The 24,713-nt window shown below is 46.2% G+C and overlaps 1 protein-coding gene across 1 annotated transcript in view; it reads right to left on the bottom strand.

Annotated features, from left to right (window-relative positions):
• ABCB6 (ATP binding cassette subfamily B member 6 (Langereis blood group)) overlaps positions 1-24,713 on the bottom strand; it is a 45,926-nt gene that overhangs the window by 5,335 nt on the left and 15,878 nt on the right. Inside the window, exons 4-14 of the mRNA XM_060262173.1 lie at positions 21,047-21,139; positions 19,488-19,680; positions 19,204-19,325; positions 16,147-16,256; positions 15,872-15,937; positions 13,525-13,650; positions 8,173-8,249; positions 6,161-6,224; positions 4,981-5,066; positions 4,287-4,344; positions 4,078-4,182 (exon numbers count right to left, since the gene is read on the bottom strand). Coding sequence (XP_060118156.1) covers positions 4,078-4,182; positions 4,287-4,344; positions 4,981-5,066; positions 6,161-6,224; positions 8,173-8,249; positions 13,525-13,650; positions 15,872-15,937; positions 16,147-16,256; positions 19,204-19,325; positions 19,488-19,680; positions 21,047-21,139 — 1,100 coding nt within the window. The remainder of the gene's footprint in view (positions 1-4,077; positions 4,183-4,286; positions 4,345-4,980; positions 5,067-6,160; positions 6,225-8,172; positions 8,250-13,524; positions 13,651-15,871; positions 15,938-16,146; positions 16,257-19,203; positions 19,326-19,487; positions 19,681-21,046; positions 21,140-24,713) is intronic.

The following is a 24,713-nucleotide window of genomic DNA, read 5'->3' as shown; positions in this document are numbered from 1 at the left end:
GTGAGGTGGGTGGGGCTGGAGAGGGCTCTCACAGCAGCTGCCCTTTCAAGGACAACCTCTGCCAGAGCTATGGCTGACCCAAGGCCATGCCATCAGGTGCAAGTGGAGGAGTGGGGAATCAAACCCGGTTCTCCCAGATAAGAGTCCGCACACTTAACCACTACACCAAACTGGCTCTCCAGTTTGGTGGGAGTAGGATAAAACAAATGTATGTGTACACCACAGGCAATGTTCCCTCTAAGCTGCAGAGTCTTGTGAGCAAAAATGCTACTTTGTGAACTACTGGCACCAAAGTTGTGAGCTACAGCATAAATTAGTGTGCTCTGGGGTCATCCTTCCTGAGCTAAGACAAAAATGTGTGAGCTGGAGGCTAAAAATCTGTGAGCTAGCTCATGCCAACTCAGTTTAGAGGGAACACTAACTACAGGCAGCCTCTTTCAAGGCACTTCCACCTCTCCTAAGAACAGCAGACTGTCTCCAGCCAAAGCCAAGTGCCATCTAATGCAGCTCTTCCCACTTTGCTTACTGGACATTCTAATACAATAACTAGGTATACGGGACACAGCGGAATAAGCAAAATGGATACAAAAAAAGCTAGGGGGTGAGTGGGTGGAACAACACATATTCAAAGAGGAGACAACCAACAGCTGGAACAGACATGAAAGGAGCAGCTCCCCTTCAGTCTTCTCCCAGACCCCTAGAAAATCCTGGCACCCAGATGGGCACCTAGGAATCTCTCTTCCAGATATCCTTATAGTCTCTTCTTCAGTGAGCTTGGGTGGCCGGGGAGGGATAGAGGCACCCTGCAGCTGTGCCTCCCCCAACATAAGCCTTTCATCCATCCTTAAATGGAATCACACATCTCTGCTTTGCTGGGGGCAGCAAACATGAAGCAGCAATTAAGCAGCTGTGGGGGGGGGGAGGGCAGCAGAAGTCCTGAGAACATTTGTTCAGACACAGGCACACAAAGTTGTCCACTAGTTTCTGACAAAGGTCACAGCAGTGGCATCATCCTGTACAGCTTCGTGCCTCTGACCCACAAAGCCCAAGATCTTCTGCTTGGATACATGTGTGAATGCATTAAAGTGTTATCACCTCATACTCTGCCCCACTCCCAGAACCACCAGAGGACGGATGTGAAATGTTGCAAGACCCCTACCTCCTTACCAGAAGGCACATCACACTGGTGAATTTCCTCCCATTTATTTATTTTTATTTTATCAAATGTATATCCCGCCCTCCCCTAACGGGCTCAGGGTGGCTAACAACAGTTTAAAACCACATAGAATATTAAAAACAATATACAGTAAAATCAATTCCACACATTTCAACCATAAAATCCAAGATGCACGTTAATTTCCTAAATATCCTAAATATTTCCTAAATATCCTAAATATTTCCTAAATATCCACAAGGCTGTCTCTTCCTTTGAGAATGCACGCATAGCTGGTCTTGAGGACAAAAGGAGATTGAGGAAGAATCGCACTGCTACAGCACCAACCCCAAATCAGACTTTTCCCTGCCGCCACTATGGCCGGACCTGCCTGTATATAAACAATATACAGTAAAATCAATTCCACACATTTCAACCATAAAATCCAAGATGCACGTTAATTTCCTAAATATCCTAAATATTTCCTAAATATCCTAAATATTTCCTAAATATCCACAAGGCTGTCTCTTCCTTTGAGAATGCACGCATAGCTGGTCTTGAGGACAAAAGGAGATTGAGGAAGAATCGCACTGCTACAGCACCAACCCCAAATCAGACTTTTCCCTGCCGCCACTATGGCCGGACCTGCCTGTCCCGCATTGGTCTTGTAAGCTACCAGCGAGCCTGCAGCAGATGTGGACTACTGCACCTTTCTTAAATCTTCGTTTGCGAAGTCAAGCCGAGAGATATTTGTCCAGTGGGGTTGTCAGTGCTGTGGGACATTTGCTACCTCCCCTTAACTGTTGAAGGCAAGCTTAAACGGACCTGGCAGAACTGTGGCAGGTCCCACAGGGCCCTGAAGTTTTCGGGGAGGGCATTCCACAGAGCGGGGGCTATTGTCGAAAATGCTCTGGCTCTAGTGGTGGACAATCAAACTTCTTTCAGTCTGGGAATCTGAATGTAGTGCTCTCTGAGGCACATATGGGGAGAGGCGGTCCCAAAGGTAGACAGGTCCCAGGCCATATAGGGCTTTAACGGTTATGACCAGACCAGCACCTTGAAACGAATCCGGAAAGCCACAGGCAACCAGTGTAACTTTTCCAGCACAGGTTGGATGTGCTCCCATAAAGGTAGCTCCAATAACAATCTGGCTGTTGCGTTTTGCACCAGTTGCAGTCTCTGAAGTTGAGTCAAGGGCAGCCCCATGTAGAGGGCATTACAGTAGTCTATTCTCGAGGTGACCATAGCATGGATCACTGTTGCCAAGTTGTTACGCTCCAGGTACAGAACCAACTGTCTTATCCGCCTAAAATGAAAAAATATAGATTTGGCAGTGACTGCTACCTGGGCCTCCATTGTTAACAAAGGCTCCGCGAGCACCCCTAAGCTCTTATTAAAGTGGTTTGGTTTCTCAGGTGCCCAGGAATGTTCCTTTAATTCTGAGCTCTTGGTTCCTTTTCTAAACCTTCTGCATGACCCAGAATCTTTCAATGTCCAATTCTATTTTCTCTAGAAGTAGTTTTGGATGTTTTCTCCTATTTGCACATTCTACTCTTTCCACTTATCTTAGCTCTTCCTCAGTGAATACCCAAAGCTATTTCAGAACCTAGTGTGTCTCTCATGGATCCAGATGCGTTCCCACCCATCGAACCCTAGGTCCATCATAAAATCTCCTCCTTCCTATAATTTGCTTCTTGTTGAGAATGTAAATTGCCTTGACAGACTAGAACAATGGTATATTTAGTATGGTATTTTGCCCATCACTGCCCAGTCAGATGTCCCTGGAAAGCTAACTTAACAGGGCACAGCCAAGACAGCCATCCCTTGATGGGTACCTAGCAAGTACAGGGATCGCCTAGGTATACCAAGACTTCATTGCAAGGCTACTCAAAAAATCCTTTAGCCTTTTCTACTGGCTGGATACCTTGACTCCATTGATACCAGCTTCTTACAAGAAACCTTTTCCCTTTAGAAAAAGAAGATGATGATACTGGATTTATATCCCGCCCTCCACTCCGAAGAGTCTCAGAGCGGCTCACAATCTCCTTTACCTTCCTCCCCCACAACAAACACCCTGTGAGGTGGGTGGGGCTGGAGAGGGCTCTCCCAGCAGCTGCCCTTTCAAGGACAACCTCTGCCAGAGCTATGGCTGACCCAAGGCCATTCCAGCAGGTGCAAGTGGAGGAGCGGGGAATCAAACCCGGTTCTCCCAGATAAGAGTCCGCACACTTAACCACTACACCAAACTGGCTCTCTTCCTCCCCCACAACAGACACCCTGTGAGGTGGGTGGGGCTGGAGAGGGCTCTCCCAGCAGCTGCCCTTTCAAGGACAGAGGCTCAGAGCGGCCTACAATCTCCTTTCCCTTCCTCCCCCACAACAGACACCCTGTGAGGTGGGTGGGGCTGAGAGGGCTCTCACAGCAGCTGCCCTTTCAAGGACAGAGTCTCAGAGTGGCTCACAATCTCCTTAACCTTCCTCCCTCACAACAGACACCCTGTGAGGTAGATGAAGATATTGGATTTATATCCCGCCCTCCACTCCGAAGAGTCTCAGAGCGGCTCACAATCTCCTTTACCTTCCTCCCCCACAACAGACACCCTGTGAGGTGGGTGGGGCTGGAGAGGGCTCTCACAGCAGCTGCCCTTTCAAGGACAACCTCTGCCAGAGCTATGGCTGACCCAAGGCCATTCCAGCAGGTGCAAATGGAGGAGTGGGGAATCAAACCCGGTTTTCCCAGATAAGAGTCCGCACACTTAACCACTACACCAAACTGGCTCCCTTAACCACTCACCAAACTAGATACAGTTTCATTCCACCCTCCACATGTAACTTCATCTACATTCATTGTTCTTAGATGGACAATCCTCTATTCAGCACTTCACTTGCCAGGCTCCTATTTCCTCAATGTAACAGCCTCATTACCTTGGAAATATCCTGCCCATCAATTCGGATGCAGCCTCCCCACAAGTCATAGAAACGGAACAGCAGACGAATGATGGTACTTTTTCCTGAGCCAGATGCTCCGACCTGTAGACAAGGGAGAGGTGGTGTCAGGATGGATACGGCCTAAAGGATGACGGAGAAGTCCCTGCCAAGGGCCGTTCTGTGGGAGCTCTCATTTCTTTCCTTACCAGTGCTAAAGTTTGTCCAGGCATCACTGTGAAAGAAACATCATGCAGGATTTCACTCCTGAAGGGGAGAGCACACAAAAGGAAATAAGCCACCTCTCAAGTCTTTCACCATCCTGCTGAAGTCACCTGTACCTTATTCCACCCATTGCCTCATCTTCCCCGCCTCTCCAAATAGTGTGGACACCAACCCTATTGCATGTTATGCATCAGATAACGGCATGGTGGAATTCATAAAACTGCAAAGGAGCACAGGTAGGTGCCCTTCTCACGAAGCTGGACTGCTTATATTGGTCTTTTCTTCCAATGCAACCTGAATACATGCTAAACAGTGGGTAAGGGTGTTCCATGGGGCATCTACGTGAATGAGTAAGGGAAATGATTGTATCTGAGCACTGCATTCACTGGACCCACAATTTCTTTCAAGGTAACACGCCATCCTGTCCCATTTCTAATGGCTCCAGAACAGTGGAACTGAAAGACATAATGCCCTTCATCTCACTTGCAGACTTCTATTGGGGCAGCTTTAGTAAGAGAAGGTTATTCAGACTGATCACCATACACCTCACACCAACCTCTCACACTCATGGATTCACAACTTCCTTTGCAAGTGGCATGTGTTCCTTCTGCCTCTCACTTCACCTTTCATTTACAGACTCACTCCATATATCTACTGCTACTGTACCTCCCATCTTACCCATCCACATATCCGAAGTGAATGTTCTCAAATTCCACACGTCCAGATACAAACCGAAGATCCGGAGCACCTGGCTCATCTGTCACCTGCCAGTTAACAAAAATGTAAAATCACATGTTGTCCAGCTAGCTAAGATAAACCACGATGTGTCCAATTCTACCCAGAAGGGGGGAAGATGCTGATCTGGAGAGGGTTAATCTCTCCAGCTGCAGAAATCACAGCCTGCAGAGGCTTAGCTCCAGAGACAAGTCCAAGGCACCTAATAAACAGTCTCCCCACTTTACCTTAGATACTGTGGTACTCAGAGAGACACTATGTGGAAACTCAGAGAGACATTTTATATGAAAACAAGCGGCCACCTACCATACATATAGTCATGTTCTTTAAAAGACAATTCTGACCCTGTCACAGAATCCTGAAGGTATGAGTTGCACAGATTAATTACATAAAGAGGGATTAATTACGTGAAGAGAAAGTTCCTTTTGTTGACAAACAGCTGCCTTTCAGTTTCAGAGGCTGAGTAGAAGGGACGAGGGACATAACATAGCCAACTCCAGTTCCCAGTCCAGACAAAGAGTACAGGTTGGGGTCATCCCCAAAGAACTCTTAAATGTCTGGCATTCCACTGTACAAAAAGGAGACTTGCAATGATTCATGGGGTAGAGGGAAATCCCATCCCTGCTTTCTACCCTCTTGCCACGGGTCTTTTCTCTCTGCACCTTGTCCAGTAGACCAATGTCTCTGGCTTTTCGGTCTCCCTTGCCTAACCATCTCTCCCCACAAACCATGCAGTTTATTTAGTCCCTTTGCACCACCTCCTGATGTTCCCTTGTATTTGGACAATCTCCTACTTTTTTGACATCTTCATGTGGCATTTTAGCTTGCGAGGGTTTTTCACTGACTATCTGCATGCATATGTCCCTGACTACTTGTTGTGCTTTTTAACTCATACCTCGTTTTTTTTGTTCTTTTCTTATTTAAGTCGTAACCAAGGGTAAGTGCCACTCCCCCAAAAGGTTTTCAGACTCACATGGGAGTGCTACCCATTGCTATTAGATAAATGATACATACTGGATGAGAGACAGATAACTGATCTGACAGACAGAGGGCACCCCTCCCCTTCTTGGAGGAAGAGGGAGAATAGCCAACTTGCTGCAAAGTGGACATAACTTATACCTACCTCTTGCTCCTCATTGAAGAGTTCAAACATGTTTTCCATGTCAACAAATGAAGACTGGATCATTCTGAAAAGGAAAACAGAGCCTCTAGTGCAGCACTGACGACCAGGTGGAGCGGGTAAGGGAGCTATCCCATTCCCTCACTAGCAAGGAAGGAGAAGGGAGTGGGAAAGCTATGTATTCACACATCAAATATGGCAATCAATTAGAGCTCAGGCATGAAAGCAAACCCCATCTGTCATGCTTCCTCCACCAGCAAATGCTTCTAAATCTTTAACACATGTTCACACTAAATGGTATCACACCTCATTTGAATCCATCTCTGACGCTTTAGCAGTGGGAGGGCAAGGCAAAAACCTTAGAGGAAAAAATAAACCCTTTCCAGAAAACTAATCTACAATGGCCAAGGCAGGGCTCAGTTTCCAAGCCTGCACATAACTTTCTAGACCCAAGGTTGTTTTCTGGTTGTTCTCCATTATTAAAGCAGTAAAATATGCACACCAGAACAATCTACACAGCAGTGAGAATAGCTTTGCCTAGAAAAAAGTAGGAGACAACTTGTGTAATAACCACCAATGTACAATTGCTTACTCTGCTTTTGAGAAATTAATTCTATACTGAACTTAATAAGTATCAATATTTTTCAAAACCATCTGGGGGAAAATTTTTGTCTTCAAGGTGAGACAATTTTGTCTCACCTTGAAGACAAAATTGCTGAATGACCATAGCAACGTTCCTCTATCACTGAACCATCTGCATATTTCTACTACTCTGGATGTCATGTTTTAATATATTTATACAGCATATTCAATGCATATTTCATTACATACATCCTTTCTCTTCTGTTCTTCATTTCATTCAGAAATGTATCTGGCACACTTTTAAATTTATTGGCGTTCACTGCTCCCACAGCATTTATGATCTGCCTTCTAATTTACAAGCATCCTTTTTAGACATGGGCCGCCTTTAAAGACTGTTCAGAAACCTCAGCAGGTTTAAAATGCAGCAGCATGACTACCAACAGGAACCGATTAAAGGGAGCATATCTCATAATTGTTGAAAGAACACTGAGACCCAGTTCATTTCTGAGCATATATTTGTATTGCTGGTTCTTCCGTTTATGGTCCTAACCAGTCTCAGACTTGGGTGCCTGAGGGGACTGCCTGTTCCCATACAAGCTTGCTGGACAGCTAAGATCTCCATCCAATATTTTGCTCTAAGTAAGGACTTATACTGTCATGGTATCTCAAATTCTATCTTCTTAGCCATTCACCTGATGCCAAATTTGTTGACTTTGTCACTGGGAAAAATGTTCCTCTTTAAAAAAAATTGTTTTATTCTGGTTTTAGCTAATTAATATTTTTTATAGATTTTAATGGTTTCTACCGCAATATATATACTTGCCCTATATGTGTTTATATAACTTTTGATGAACTCCTTGTGGTTTTTAAACAGCAGCTCCATTTTACACTGGCCAAAAGAGGTTCATTGTGCTATTTTAATTGTCATACTACTGTGATAAAAGCTTGCTCACTTTGGTAACCAATGTTAACAGCTTTTAGTCGAGAGTTTAACAAACTTTAAAAATTAATAACTTAAATAAGTCATAGGAAAAGTATTAATTGACACAGATATTCATTTGTTTTCATTTCATAATCTTTTACCACAGACAAGTTTGTCCATTCTTACTTATGATACATTTGTAAAGCATCATTTCTTTTCCCTCAGGCTAAATAGTCCCAGCTCTTTGATTGGCTTGATTGTTTTAAAATAAACTCCCAGTCTTTGTATCAATTGTTCTCCTTTCTTCTTGTTTGACCCACTGTCATCTTATGGCACAATGGAACTTCAGGGTGGCAGTACTTGGATCAAGATGTTTGTTCTCACAACCAACACTTAACCATCCCAGTCTGTATCTGTGCTGGTGTCCGAAAGGTCATAAAACATTCTTATTTTATATCACCCATACTGCTATTCCAAAATACAGTACAAAATAGACTCCCTACAAGGTTACCTGTAGTAGGTGCCAAACCAGTTCAATGGCGTGTACAGCTGGATAATATATGTGGCAAAGAGAACATAATCGCCCACCTAAAGAAAACAGAGATGAAGAAGAAGAAGAAGATGAAGATATTGGATTTCTATCCTGCCCTCCACTCCAAAGAGTCTCAGAGTGGCTCACAATCTCCTTTACCTTCCTCCCCCACAACAGACACCCTGTGAGGTGGGTGGGGCTGGAGAGGGCTCTCACAGCAGCTGCCCTTTCAAGGACAGAGTCTCAGAGCGGCTCACAATCTCCTTTACCTTCCTGCCCCACAACAGACACCCTGTGAGGTGGGTGGGGCTGGAGAGGGCTCTCACAGCAGCTGCCCTTTCAAGGACAACCTCTGCGAGAGCTATGGCTGACCCAAGGCCATTCCAGCAGGCGCAAGTGGAGGAGTGGGGAATCAAACCCGGTTCTCCCAGATAAGAGTCCACGCACTTAACCACTACACCAAACTGGCTCTCCAAAATAAGAATGGGTCAGAGCCAAAGTGAGGGTGCCTCCCTGTGACAGAACATGGAAATGCTTATGTTATCTACCCTATGTAAGACAGACAGTGCTCAGTCTTTGAATGACCTTGTACTTCAGACTCCCTTACCCCTTAACACAGAGGACTAAATGAGAGCTGTAGTACTGAGAGGGAAAGAGAACAGCTTTTCTTCCCCTTGCCCAGTTCTTTCATTGAAATATGAGTTGAGGGAGAAGAAATCCTTGACCTCTGTGTGAAGCCATCAACATACGCCAATCACCTGCAGATCTACTGTATGTACAGCACAGGAAAAAAAAATGATACCATAGAGTTCCCTTCCAAAATTGCTAGAGTGTCTGTGTGAAACCATAGAATTTTCCATGATTTCCTAGAGCATCCCCACACAGCAAACCTGGCATGATGCGTCAGTTCATGATGATGCAAAAAAAAAAAGTCCCCCGCTGGCAGCCAGTGAGGACTTGGCAACCCTAGCTCTAGACTATAGGACCCCTTCTCCATCATATCAGCCTTTCCAAATTGCAGCCTCAATGTCCAGATTTTGCAAAAACAGATAATATCGCCCAAAGAAAGTTGTACTTCCCTCTGCCACCAAATCACATGGGATAGGACAGAGGTGTCAACCTCAATTGTTACGAGGGCCAGATCTGACATAAATGTCACTTTGTTCAGCCAGGCCATGCATGCCATAAAATGTAATACAAGGTACCAGGGATATAAACTTTGTAAAAGTGATTTCAGATGTTGACCGGAATTATAGGTGAATGATTGGATTAGGTGTGATATGAAGACGGGTAGTAGGCATGGAGATAACAGCACTGGTAATGAGACAAGAAACCTAGATCTCAATTCCATCCAGGAGGATTCAGTCCAAGAGGATGCAAAGAATAAATGGACATAAGTCTGACATTAGAAACCACAGCATTCAGTTGCTGACATAAGAAGAAGAAGAAGAAGAAGAAGAAGAAGAAGAAGAAGAAGAAGAAGAAGAAGAAGAAGAAGAAGAAGAAGAAGAAGAAGAAGAAGAAGAAGAAGAAGAAGAAGAAGAAGAAGAAGAAGAAGAAGAAGAAGAAGAAGAAGAAGAAGAAGAAGAAGAAGAAGATGATGATGATATTGGATTTATATCCCGCCCTCCACTCCGAAGAGTCTCAGAGCGGCCTACAATCTCCTTTCCCTTCCTCCCCCACAACAGACACCCTGTGAGGTGGGTGGGGCTGGGGAGGGCTCTCACAGCAGCTGCCCTTTCAAGGACAACCTTTGCCAGAGCTATGGCTGACCCAAGGCCATTCCAGCAGGTGCAAGTGGAGGAGTGGGGAATCAAACCCGGTTCTCCCAGATAAGAGTCCGTGCACTTAACCACTACACCAAACTGGCTCTCCCAGTAAGAGGAGCAGTGCTCTTACAAAGGAATTTCAAAGGGAGATTAGAAAGAGGGACTCCTGAATTGCAATCGATAACAAAGCTCAAGACAATGCATCTTCCTGGACTAAACTGAGAGCTAGTTTTCCTGTCTCGTTACCAACGTGTGCTATTATCATTTGGCATCAGAAACTCACCAAGATATAAGGACCAACCCAAGTGTTCTAATTCCTAATCCTTTTCTGAAAGAAAATAAATCCAGATAGGAACAGAGAAATCCAGTCTTTTTTTAAAAAAAAAATCACAACTTTTCAGAATAAACCAAAATAATTTCCTCAATGTACATTGTGCTTGTCAGAAGACTCCATCCATCCTCCCTCTGAAGAAGTATGCCTGCACACAAGAGCTTAAACCTAGAATAAAACATTGCTGGTCTTAAAACTGCCATGGCACTCCAGCTTTGTTTTCTCGCTCTTTCCTCCCCCTTCCTTCCTCTCCAAAAAAGGAAAAGCAAAAGGGGGGGAGGGAAGGGGGGAGGCGGAGAGAGAGAGAGAGACTGACTGGCTGGCTGGCTGAGTGACTGACTTATCTTCATATCTCTCTCCCATATAAAGCAGAAAGCAGCTACGGAGCACTGTGTGCATGAGACAGAAATCCTTCCCGCTAGCGATTGTTAGTGCCTCCTGGGAAAAGGTAGATACCCACACGGTTATACTAGATGATCTGTGATGCTGGTGGTAATATAGAATTTCCTAGAATGCAAGACTAGGGATTTTTTCCCCCAGCTATGCCATCAAAAAAAAAAATGAGAGGGTCATCTTATTTTCACATACAAGTTACACACAAAAAATGCTTTTTAGTATTGGACATAACACTTTTAGGGAGGCTGTCATTACCTTTTGAATTAACAGTAGCTATCTAGGGAGTACCCCTCTTGGATGAACACCTTAATGTTTTCAAGGGGGGTTGTATGTGTCAGCGAAGCTGAGAGCAATACCATAAGGAGCAGACTCTTCCAAGAGGTTAAATTCCTAGCAGAGTCACTCAAGGCAGAATGGCCACAGCCGAGACACCAGACTAAGATGCACCGACCCCTTTCATGAACGAACAGCCACATCAGCAGAAGAGAACAGACAGTTCCAGTGGTGATGGGGATGGAGAAATCTTTGAAAGGTAGCTATTGGCCAGGAGCAATAGTTGAAGGTAACACTGGCAGAGGATCTATCATTAACAAAGGCAGTGAAGTGAAACTTCAGCTAATCCTGATTAGTACTGTGCAGAAAGCAATAGTAAACCACTTCTGATCATCTCATACTTTGAAAACTCTCTCATGAGACCATCCAAAATAAAATGATGGATGGATGGATGGATGGATGGATGGATGGATGGATGGATGGATGGACTGGATGGATGGACTGGATGGACAGGATGGACAGGATAGACAGGCAGGATAGACAGACAGACAGACAGACAGATTAGACAGACAGACAGACAGACAGACAGACAGATAGACAAGATAGACAGATAAGATAGACAGACAGATAGACAGATAGATAGATAGACAGATAGATAGATAGACAGATAGATAGATAGACAGACAGACAGACAGACAGACAGACAGACAGACAGACAGACAGACAGACAGACAGACAGACAGACAGACAGACAGATAGATAGATAGATAGATAGATAGATAGATAGATAGATAGATAGATAGATAGATAAAATAGATTAGATAGATAAAATAGATTAGATAGATAAAATAGATTAGATAGATTAGATAGATAGCAGAGTTTTGGATATTACAGTAGCTCGCTGTCTCTACATACCAGTCAATGGAATGCTGCATTTAAACTTCTGATTCTGTTTCTTTCACCTTTTACTTTTGCTACTCATCTATCTTTAACAGTTTTAAGAGTTTCATGAGTCATCCACCAAGGTTTTTAATTTCTTTTGACTATGGAAATAATTTTCACACATTCTTCCTTTAATATCTCTGGTTTCAACTCACAGTTCTTCCAGTTCCCATTCACTTGAACTTAGCAGTGCAAATCTGGCCTTTACAATTAAACAATTTAAACTCTTCAGGAATGTTGTTTAGATTTTGGCCAATTAGTTTAACCCACCTGATAGTTTTGTTGTGAGGACAAAATAGAGGGAAAGGAGAACATTTCTGAGTGGGAGGGAGGGAAGGGGAGGGAGGAAGGAAGGAAGGCTTTTTTTGTAACAGGAACTCCTTTTCAAATTAGGCCACACACCCCTGATGTAGCCAATCCTCCAAGAGCTTACACGGCTCTTATTCCAGGGCCTACTGTAAGCTCCAGGAGGACTGGCTACCTCAAGGGTATATGGCCTAATATACAAAGGAGTTCCTGTTACAAAATAAAGCCCTGGAAGGAAAGAATTTTACTGTGTTTTGTTTTCCTGTAATTTACAGTTAGCCATTCTGCCTTAATCTAAGAAGAAAAGTCCCACATCTTATTTTTTATACTGCGCCTCTCTTTTACCTCCTCCACTGATATTTCTTCTGGAAGTCTCCTTTAGATCTCCTTCATCTTGTTATCCCCTCCCCCACATTTGGATTCCAATGTGTGGGAATGTGTGTTTTCACATCTGGAATACCAACTCTAAGCCCGTTGGTCTCTTCCTCTGATGTTGGTGGAAACCAGCTCCCATTTGGTGAGGTTTCCCCCACTGCCCTCAGATCTCTTTAATTAGTGACAAGCCTTTTCCAGTCTTTGCTCTTGTTTGTGATTGCTTTTGTTCTCAAAAAAGGCCAGTTTGCCAATCTGTTTCTGTTTTAATCTTCTACTCCCTTGGATGCCCATTATCCATAGTGTGGTTTCAGTCTACAATCATTGCTGAACTCAGTTAACACTTATTAGCCTTTGTGAAGAGGCCTCAGAATCAACAAAGCTTTTACACACACACACACAGAGTCTCATCTTCTCACAGTTTAATCTGGCAGCTTTCCTTACCTTTCCTTTCCTTGTGGCTTTTATGCTGCAAACTGTTTCATCCCCTCCAACCTTGTCAGAGGATCTTTCTCATTTGCATTTCTAATTGGGACACACTGCAGATATCTTAAGGCTACTGATGGGTACTACATGCTGACAAATGTGTGTGTCCATATGTTGCAGGAGTTTATCCTATAAAGAGATTCAGGGCTGATATGTGGGCCCGGGGTGCAATGGAAACAGATTCTGCCTGGCAGGCACAACACCACATAAAGTGGTTCTCCATATACATTTAGCCCCACCGCATGAAGAATTTCCAAGTCGCTGCCTGATTACATGGACAAGGCTGGCAGTGTTGAGGAAACTCGCCAAACAATGAGGGCCAGGTCCATGTGATAAGCTGGCCTACTTGCTGCGGCCTCCACAGGGCATGTGTGGCATGCAGACTAGATTAGCTTGTGGGTCCCCTGTAGTCAGAGCTGCTTGGATCAACGGTGTCTACAGCAGGCACAAACTTACCTGGAGCTTCTTCACAAACACATAGTTGGCACAGAGTAAGGAGCCGACCAGCAGCCCCGCACTGATCACCAAGTTCTGGGTCTGATTCAAGAATCCCAGAGATGCGTTGACTTTCCATTCTGCTCCCTGCCAAGAGAGGAGAAAGAGGACCACCCAAGCACTATCAGAGCAGCTCAGCAGCTTACACAGAATACGTAGTAAGTTCTCCACCCCTCTGTCCTCTATAGAATATTGCATTAAATATTGGAAATTAGGTGCCTACCCTCTAGGGTTGCCAAGTCCAATTCAAGAAATATCTGGGGACTTTGGGGGTGGAGCCAGGAGACTTTGGCGGTGGAGCCAGAAGACATCGGGGCGGAGCCAGGAACAAGGGTGTGATAAGCATAATTGAACTCCAAGGGAGTTCTGGCCATCACATTTAAAGGGACCGCACACCTTTTTAAATGTCTTCCTTCCATAGGAAATAATGGATAGAGGCACCTTCTTTGGGGGCTCATAGAATTGGACCCCATGGTCCAATCGTTTTGAAACTTGGCGGATACTTTGGAGAGAGTCACTAGATACTATACTGAAAATTTGGTGCCTCTACCTCAAAAAACAGCGCCCCCAGAGCCCTCAAAACCTCCAGATCAATTCCCCATTATACCCTATGAGAATCGATCTCCACATAAGAGAATAATGAAGTACTCAGCAGACTTCCCCCCCCCCCCATTTCTGGCAACACTGAAGGGGGATCGGCCTCTCTACTCATGAGTTGTTGCCAACTTTTTCAAAGTAACACAGACACCCCATCCCAAGAGGAAGCCTTTCAATCAGAGACTGAAGCCTCCGGAGGTAGAAACACACATGGTCCTCTGGGGGCGGAGCTCCCTCCCCTCCGCCGGCCAAACTCCCCGAGGAAAGGCCTGTAGCAGCCGGAGGATGCAAGGACTACGAGTCCCAGCATGCACCTCGCGAAGGGAGGCCACGCCTTTTCCCCCCACCACCCCTCCCGCTTCCATGTTCTTGGAGATCGGGGGGAAAGGCTCCTAATTCAGGGGTCCCCCGGCAGGGCGGGGGGTTGGGAACCCTACTACCCTCTCTCACGGCAAGGTAACCTATATCAGTCATACAGGGTTCCCACATACTGTAAGTTCCAGTCTCACACACCATCAAATTGGTGGATCAAAGAATCACTCTAGGTGCAGCACCTCTCCTACTAATATCGAAAGGTGTCCTAGACTATAAAGAGTCTTCCCTTTGTCCATATTGATGACAGGGAGTCTGTCCAACTTCCTCTTCAACTTGAAGTGCAGTTTTGGTTGCATTTAGTACTTGTAGGCACTAAATTTGAGTTGCTGATCCTATTCACTGTCAGCTTGAGACCATAATAGGCTAGTGTTAGGGAATTAGATTAAACTATTGTAACTCTCTCTACATGGGGCGACCCTTGACCCTGCTCCAGAAACTCCAGCAGGTGCAGAATGCTGAAGGCCAGTTATTAGTATTGAGGCCTTTCTGGGCGTGGATGCACCCGGTGCTGCGCAAACTGCACTGGCTACCTCTCAAGCACCAGATCTGTTTCAAGGTGTTGGTCCTTACCTTTAAGGCCCTTTATGGCCTGGGGTCTGCATATCTCTGAGACTACCTCTCCCCATACGAGCCTCCCCGGGCTCGGAGGTCAGCTGCACAATGTCTTCTTGTGATATTTGGTCCTAAGGATGCCTGACTGGCTTCAACAAGGGCCAAGGCCTTTTTGGTCCTGGCCCCTACCTGGTGGAATGAGCTCCCGTTGGAGATCCAGGCCCTGCGGGACTTATCCAAGGCTTTTAATTGATCCAGCAGGTGTCCCCTGAAGTCATCGCTTTCCCTAGCACCTTACTACCTAGGTGTTCAAGTTATGCTGAATACTACCAGCCTATATGCGGCTTTATGACTTGCCAATGACGTCGATCATGGTTTTGATCTAATTTGATAATTTTGTAATTATGATATTGTTTAACTTGGATGAGGTTGATTTAACCTTGCTGTAAAGTTTTTAATATTGTAAGCGGCCCTGAGCCCGCTTGCAGAATAGGGTAGGGTATAAATAGAAAAAATTAAATTAAATTCCTTGGGGCCACGCAGGCTCCCCACTGCTTGCTATCAGGTCCGTTTGGACCCAGAGTTGCCCTTCCATACGTTTATTCGTAGTGGTTTTTCTCTACAGGAATTGCAGGGGTAAGGTCATTCTCGGTCCTCCAACCTCCAAACTGCCATGTGTGTGCGCACGTGCATGTTGCGCCCCGAAGAGAAGGGCCATTCAAAAGAAAAGTATCATCACTCTCACTGCCAAGGGGGGGAAGCCTGACCAAGAGTCCCGCCCTACCTGGTATTTGAGGATGGCATCATTGAAGCGGTTAGCCTCGTAATTCTCTGCATTGAAATACTTCACCTGCAACAAACCACAATACCAAGGACACGTCAGTAACTAGCGTGGATTTTCCCCATTTAAAACCAGCACCATCCAGCTCCCCTGCACAATGAGAGCCATTAACTGACTCTGGGGCTTAGCTCATACCCAATAGGCAGACCTCATCCAAGCACCAACCTGTCCCACCTCTTCTCTCCCTCCCCAATAGCCTCCATGTGGCTTCTGAATACCGTCTCAAAGTTGAGAAGCGAATCAAGAGCTCGAGATTTAGCACTGTTGTCAAGAGTGTTCATTTCACGGCGATATTTTGTCCGCCACTCAGTGATTGCGATGGTCAGGGCTGCGTGAAAAGAGAGAGTCGTTGCAGCAACCGACAAACTCACGAAGCCGAAGCGGAAACATCTCTTCTTCCCCGTATAGACTCATGATCAGTATTTATAAAAACACCTGAGCCACAGTAATCTAAATTCCATGCCAAGAAGTATTCTCTAGTGCAGGGGTCCTCAACCTACGGCCCGCGGGCCAGATGCGGCCCGCTGAGGACGTTTATGCGGCCCGCCGGGTTATGGCAAAATCAGACCGGAAGTGACATTCGACCTAAACTTGCGTTAGCAACGCACACTTCCGGCACTGGGCTGAGGCGGCGGAGTCAGAGTGTGAGGTGATACCGAGGTGAGGTGAGTTCCCAGGCCGGGGTGTGTGGTGTGGGGAAGGGAGAGAGATGCAGAAGACGGAGAACTGACGGCCTGCGGCCTTGTACAGTAACGGCAGTCCAGCCCTCCAACAGTCTGAGGGATAGTGAACTGGCCCCCTATTTAAAAAGGTTGAGTACCCCTGCTCTAGTGAGACCTCTACACATTATTCCAATTAAGCAAGTTTTCTTATTTTGCATGATTTACCTTGTTCATGAATCAGAGATGCATGTAATACAAGGAAGCCCCTGAACAATCACTTCCCCAAATACAAAACACAGTCTAATTTATTTATTATAATGGGAAACGACTGTATTTTAGCCTTATAATTATTACACTGAATATTCCAACACAAAAGGAATAAAGATCACTTTCTCAGCTGGCTGCCACGTAAACTATTCAAACTACCTAGAATTGGATCCTATGAAGAAGTTCCAAGCATGCTAGATAGTCGCTGCCACGAAGAATGCTTCCTCTTCTGCTAAAACCTCCTTTCACACAAGATTAATGGTTATTGTAGGAATTCAAGTTAATTGCATTTCAGACATTATAGAGTTAACTGTTGTTGTTTACCTAAAAGAGGATGTGATGTATTGTACCTTAAACCCAACTGGGTTTCTTCTAAAGGGGGGGGGGGGAATGCAAACACTGTATTGGTCAGTTGGCACCTTGTGTGTGAAACTCCTTTAATCTCATATGCAAGGTGAATTGCCTGTCTTCCTGTCTCTTGGTACAAGAAACCAGCTAACAAAGGGTTGTAAAGTAGCCATGTAGCGGATAAGTCACAGATAGCCATGCTAGAATGCTAAGTTTTATTTCTTTTATCCTGAATACCTTTTCCTGATGTTTTATAGTAAACTTTATTTGTTTTGATAAACTTAAGTCTCATCTCCATTTATTGCAACTTCCTCACCTCTGAATTTTAAACCACATTTCCCAACAGTTATCAATAGGACCACGCATGCGGAAGTTCCAGCAACGAAGGAAGCACACTGTGTGGCTGAAGCATGCACACAACTGACTCATAGGATCTGAACCCTTGATTCTAATTAGCCAAATCTCCGGGTCTGATGTGATATTCCAATGATGATCCTTGCAAAGTTTTAACAGCGGCTAAAAGACTGCAACAATAATTCAGTATCTCCTTAAAAACCATTTCTCAAATAACTCAAAAAGTAAGATGAGTGCTTCGGATTTTAGATTTGCACCAGTTATTTAAAAACAATCCCTTCGATTTCTGTCCACGAAGCCTGAATTCCATCATACAGGATAAAATTTGCTGAATCTGCATGACATTTCCATCAATTAAAAACATCTCTAAAAATCTTTAACCTCCAGAGGTAATACAATTCAGGTATTCATTTATTTGATTTTTATTCCACCCATTCTCCAAGGAGTTTGGGGTGACCCCCACCCATTCTATCATCACAACAAGCCTGTGAGGTAGAGTAGACTGTCTTCCCTCCCCGCCGATCCTGCCAACCAAATGTGTGCTGGGAGGTCCAAGCTTGGAAGTCCATTCCCAAGTACATGGAGGCCCGATTTGGATGGGACTGAAATATGCAGGGAGAGGAAGCTTAAGCTTTCATCTACCCCATGAGTCATTTTGTTGACCTGAAAGGTCCAGGGAAGCAGCTTTTGATCCACTGGGGAAACCTGCACGTAGCCTATTAGTACACATGCATTTCCTCAATGGGCCATGTTTCTCTCCATGGTCCCAATATGTACTAGGCCCCCACACGCCTGGGAATGAAGTTCCGAGCAAAGAATCCCGTGACAGAGTGGCAATTTGATAACCAACATTCCACACTAACTCTGGTACAACTACTTCACTGGCACTGGTATATTTTACAAGTTGTGTCTGAATTGCAGCTTTTGGGGGCAAGACACACATGAACGGAAGCTTTTTACTAACTTGGGCATATTTGGAAACAAAAAGCTGCAATTTGTACAAGGATATAGTGCTATAAATGATACCATTCCTTTGTATTACATTATTGGGAACAGTTTCCTAGGCACAAAAGTGACACGCACACCTTCCCCCACCAAACGCGTAACATCTTTCTCACGAGTCCTCAGTCTTCACGATTTTAACCATCCACAAATGCACAACAGAATGCCAGCGTATCATACTCCAAAACACTACTGCTTCTCCCCACCCTTAATGTGATTATCTACCTAGGGCAAGAGCCCCAAACACTAGGGGCGTTTTCGCACTCACCTTCAGCCGGCGCGACCCCCCTCTTCACCGCGCAGGATCTGCGCGGATTTCGCACTAAATGCCGCGGAGCAGCCGGAAGCTCCCGGCGCGAAAGCCGCTCAAACGTAAACCGCCAAAAAGCAGTTTCCGTTTGCGCGGCTTTTGCGACGGGAGTTTCCGGCTCTTCCGGCTGCTCCACGGCATTTAGTGCGAAATCCGCGCAGATCCTGCGCGGTGAAGAGGGGGGTCGCGCCGGCTGAAGGTGAGTGCGAAAACGCCCCTAGGCAAATAAGAGAGCTGAAGATGGTCCATATGCATTCTTTACCCAGGCAAGGGTAGCAGCGGCAACCTCCCCCCATTTAACCCCCTCCCTTCCATCTCCACCAAACACTCACTGAGATATAGGACCATACAGACGAAGATGATGAGGCCAAACCAGGCGCTGAAGAGTGAAGTGAAATACACAATAGCAATGATGATATCAGCTATAGTGGGGAAGATGCTGAAGACGATGTAGCTGCAGGATAGGAGGACGGGGAGAGTCAGGACACATGATAAGCAAGTCCCTGTCACCACCACCACCACCCAGAGCCAGCAAGAGAATGCACGGTTGCACGTAGCTCCAAATCACCAGCCCACGATTAATGGGACGCTCCGTCAGACGGATGCGTGCGTGTACCTGAGCAGGTTGTTGATGCTGCTAGTGCCCCTGTCGACACTGCGCAACACCTCGCCCGTCTTGCGCCCCAGGTGCCAGCGAAGGGACAGACCGTGAAGGTGCCTGAAGAGCTTCACTTGGACTTCACGGTTGGTAAACTGCTGCACCCGGATCCAGAGGAAGGTGCGCAAGTTGCTAACGAAGCCAGTAGAGCCTGCAGAGGGGAAGAGTACGTTATGCATTTCAGATGGAAATCAGTCCCATTCCCACCATGAATGGAATCTACAGAGAGATGGGAAACGGCCCCTAAGACTTTTGAGAATGACCCAGAAAGCTTAACAGTCTCTAGAGCACAAACAGGGCTGATTCTGAATTTCACTGTTCCAGCCATGCCTCCTCACCAGGAAGGGGTTCTGTGCAAAAGAACAAATGGGGTGATGGGCATTAGCCCCACTAGGGACAGATATTTTGGTATCAGGTCAGAATACACAAATCCTCCTCCTTCCCTCCCACGCCATCGCTATACTATACTTTACTACAGTAAATTAAATCCATGACAATTTGTTGCTCTTCATCGGTGTCCAAAAATCTGCCTGAGGTGGTCCTCTTTATCCCGCCTAGTCATATGGCCAGTCCTAGCTACCAAGCACAAAGGTGAGCAAACTCTCCTCCACAGGGTAGAAATCACCTACTCCCCTCCACAGAGTCCTAAAGCATGCTCCTAATGCATGAAGCTCACAGGAAGGGGTACATACTCCTAGGACATGAAACTGACAGGATCCTGGAAGGTTTTCTTGCCATCTCCTGGGCGTGTCACTGGGGATGTGTGTGGGGAAGTATTTGTGAATTTCCTGCACTGTGCCAGGGACTGGACTAGATGACCCTGGAGGTCCATTTGAACTCTACGATTCTAAGAGGGGCTGTGGCTCTGTGGCCTAGCACATGATTTGCATGCAGAAGGTTCCAAGTTCAATCTCTGGCAACTCTAGCTTAGAGGCTCTCAGACAGCAGGTGCTGAGAAAGTTCTTGGCTAAGCACGACTGAGCTAAAGGGACCAATGGTGTGACTTGTTATAAAATGGCTTAAAATGTATATGAGCTCACATGCAGGTCATAAAGCTTGCTCTCAGATTCTAACATGTACTGTATGACCATGTGTGTTGACTCACGCACACACACAAAATTATGTCTTCTTCCAGAGTGGGGTGAAGCATTCTGACAAAAATCACAGATTGGGAGAAGGCTGTAAATACTAGCTGAAAGCAACGTTTGCAGCCAGGTGCCTCAGAGATGAACCTCACTGTGGTGTAGCTTGGCAAAGGGGATGTAGGGGTTCACTAGATGTAGAGGCTCACTTATTGGTCCTTCCTTAAAACTATGAGGCTGGACTAGAGGGACTAAGAAGCCTTTTTTTCTTGGGTCGGAGTGGGGCAGAGGCAACAGAGAGACAGGTTTGGATCAAAGGAAAATTACTGCCTTCTTTATAGGGGGCAGGAAGGTTAGAAATGGTGAGAAAGCGCAAACAGATATAGAGGATGGAGAAAGAAATGCACAGATGTGAGTGCATGGACACCAACTCACCAGCACCTCCCCCCTGGAGGAACTTGAGGGATGAGAAGACGAAAACAGTCCGGACCAGCGTGTGCCAACTAACCCCTTCTGTAAGCTCATTCACTGGGGAAGAAGAAGATATTGGATTTATATCCCACCCTCCACTCCGAAGAGTCTCAGAGCGGCTCACAATCTCCATTACCTTCCCCCCCCCACAGACACCCTGTGAGGTAGATTAAGATATTGGATTTATATCCCGCCCTCCACTCCAAAGAGTCTCAGAGCGGCTCACAATCTCCTTTCCCTTCCTCCCCCACAACAGACACCCTGTGAGGTGGGTGGGGCTGGAGAGGGCTCTCACAGCAGCTGCCCTTTCAAGGACAACCTCTGCCAGAGCTATGGCTGACCCAAGGCCATTCCAGCAGGTGCAAGTGGAGGCATGGGGAATCCAACCCGGTTCTCCCAGATAAGAGTCGGCACACTTCACCACTACACCAAACTGGCTCTCCAAACTGGGAACAGGAGACAAGAGTGAATACAAGGGACACTTTCCCCCCAGCAAATCCTATTGTGAGCCACTTTCGTCTCATCAGACTCACACCTCTATTACCAACTCACCACCCTCAGCTGCATTCTCACAGCTGATGAGACCCTGAGCTCTCCTTCTAGCTTCCTTGAATCTCTCTAAAGTTTCTCTTCAGGGACAATGTCACTTTCATGAAATACAAAAAACCACTCGGAGATGTACTCACAAAAGTTAGTGAGCCCCCACAATGACGAAAAGGAAACCTTTTAAAAACAGACTGTGAAAATACAGTCAACGCGTGTGGTGAAGTAACATGGAAGAAACTGCTCACAGTAAAACAGTGACTATTTCTTGGTTATTGCACAGCAGTAGCAGAAGAGGCTGGTAAGCAGCAGGAGAGCACCTCCAACATCTCATCTGTATCTCTTCCAGATACTCCCTGCCTGTTTAGATCCCAGCCTTCCCAGTGACCAATCCTGCACAGCCTTGAAGCTGTACATGGGTAGCAAAAGGAACAGGGCTGAAAAGCAAGCATGCTAGAACTATGTGGAACTTTTGCCTTCTGGCAATCAAAAACACCATTTTAAACCTTAATCCAAAACCACATCCAACGGGGTAACCGTGGCTCAGTGGTATGACACCTGTCTTGCACGCAGAAGGCCCCCTTGTTCAATACCTGCTTCTCCAGTTTAAAAGATACTTTTCGCACACAGCTTACCTCGCAGTCGCAATCCTGTTCCCTCCGCAGCGTCTGGTTCGGATTTCCCACCATCCGCGCCGAAGTTACAGGAAGTGCCGCAGCTTTTGCGTAGCAAACGTAAACCGCTAAAACCCAGTTTACGTTTGCTACGCAAAAGCCGCGGCACTTCCTGTAACTCCGGCGCGGATGGCGGGAAATCCGACCGGACGCTGCGGAGGGAACAGGATTGCGACTGCGAGGTGAGCTGTGTGCGAAAACGGTTACCAGCCTCTTCCGCTACTGCTGTGCAATAACCAAGAAATAGTCACTGAAAGACTCTGACCAAGACCATGAAGAGCTGCTGCCAGTCAGAGCAAATAACCTGATATTACGGAGTACACAGGTTAGGGTCCTCAATGTGTCTCTCCCGCGGTCCTGTGTTAGGGTTGCCAGGTCTGACTCAAGAAATATCTGGGGGTTTGAGGGCGGAGTCAGGAGACTTTGAGGGTGGAGCCAAGAGCAAGGGTGTGACAAGCACGATTGAACTCCAAAGGGAGTTCTGGCCATTACATTTAAAGGAACCACACACCTTTAAAATGCCTTCCCTCCATTTTGAAATAATGAAGGATAGGGGTACCTTCTTTTGGGGTTTATAGAATTGGACCCCCTGGTCCAATCTTTTTGAAACTTGGGGACTGTTTTGAGGAGAGGGGCTGGATGCGATGATGAAAATATCAGCCCCTAAGGTCAAGAGCTTGGGAGTGCTTCTTGAGTCTTCTTTGACAATGGAGGCTCAGGTTGCAGCCACTGCCAAATCCGCCTTTTTCCATCTCCAGCAGGCTCGGCAGTCGGCCCCTTTCCTGGAACACAATGACCTAGCAATGGTGATCCATGCCACGGTCACCTCAAGAATCGATCACTGTAATGCTCTCTACATGGGGCTACCCTTGACCCCGACTCAGAACCTGCAGCTAGTGCAGAACGCAGCAGCGCGGCTGTTAATGGGGCTCCCTCGATGGGAGCACATTCAGCCAGTGCTGAGAGAACTGCACTGGCTACCTATTGTGTTCTGAGTCCGTTTCAAGGTGTTTAAAGCCCTGTATGATCAGGGGCCTGTCCATCTTCAGGACCGCCTTTCTCCACATGTTCCCCAGAGAGCACTGCGTTCAGGGACACAACATCTATTGTCCATCCCCAGACCAAGGGAGGCCAGGCTGTGCTCTACACGGACCAGGGCCTTCTCAGTGGCAGCACCTGAAATATGGAATGCACTCCCAGAGGCCATAAAGGCCCTGCAGGACCTTTCTCAATTCTGCAGGGCCTGCAAAACCAAGTTATTTCGACACGCCTTTGGCACCTAAACTGGGAGGGGACTGCCGCTCTATACTATTGAGAAACTGGAACCACTACGGGTTCACTGTTAGTAAAGGACAATCCCACCCAGGTGCTTAACAGCACCATAAAATGTTTTTAAAATGTTTTAACAGTACTTACTGTTTGAAGTTTTGAACTGTTTAATTGTACTTATCGTTTGAAGGTTTGAACTGAGTGTTAGCTACCCAGAGTCCGCTTGCGGAGAGGGCAGGAAACAAATTAAAGGTAATAATAATAATAATAATAACAAAAAGATGTCTGTAGCCTTCTCTTGCAGGCTAACAAAAGCCCAGGGGAGGTGGTTTTGAAAGGCAAAGCTAACCTCCATCTCATCCTGCTTAGTGGCCTTTATCCAAGTTGCGACCCCCTCACAGCTGCTGCTTCTATTTACCTAGCACACTTTTCATCACACCCTTCTGCCATGCTCAACACAGACATGGTTCTCTTTCCAGTTTTGCCCTCTCACTGAACTTAAGAGGCAGGTCAGGCTGAGTGAAAGTGATTGCCTCCAAGGAAACCCTAGAGACCTTCACAGCTGAGTGTGAATTTGAACTCAGGGTTCCTCAGTTCCTAGCCTGACACACTAGCCACTGTACCATGCTGACTCCATTTTCAAAAGGCTGGGAAGATCTGATAATGGACCTTGCAGCATCTGTGAGGCACATGTCATCATCATTTATGGAAGGCAATCGTTAAGCTGGCACAACAGCTCAGGGGGGTGGAACTGGCCCCCTGCCGGTCGGTCTCCAAAACCTGCGATCTCTGAACAGTGGCCTCGGATCCCCTTTTCAAGCTCCACCAGGCCTCTCCGTGGGCCAGATCCTACTCTCCTTAAGCAAGCCCCTCCTCTGACAGTTCCCCCTTGCCATTATGCATACTTCATACCCATCCTGTCCCAGAAGCCCACCCTTTCATTGATCAGAGAAATACCCATTGGAGTCTCCTTGCTTCCTTTGTTCTTTCAAGGAACCACACAGCAGCAAAGATTACACACACACATACACACACACATCCAATCCCCTGCTAGGCTGCTGCGAGACCAGGCAAGGCACACAAAGGCTCCTTGTTTATTCCCCGCCAGCGGCACTTTGCTGGGTAATCCTAACTGGCAGGGTGGG

Source organism: Heteronotia binoei, chromosome 21 (genome assembly GCF_032191835.1).
Source record: "Heteronotia binoei isolate CCM8104 ecotype False Entrance Well chromosome 21, APGP_CSIRO_Hbin_v1, whole genome shotgun sequence".
In the NCBI taxonomy this organism is placed as follows: Eukaryota; Metazoa; Chordata; class Lepidosauria; order Squamata; family Gekkonidae; genus Heteronotia; species Heteronotia binoei.
This window is presented reverse-complemented; position numbering and strand designations above follow the sequence as displayed.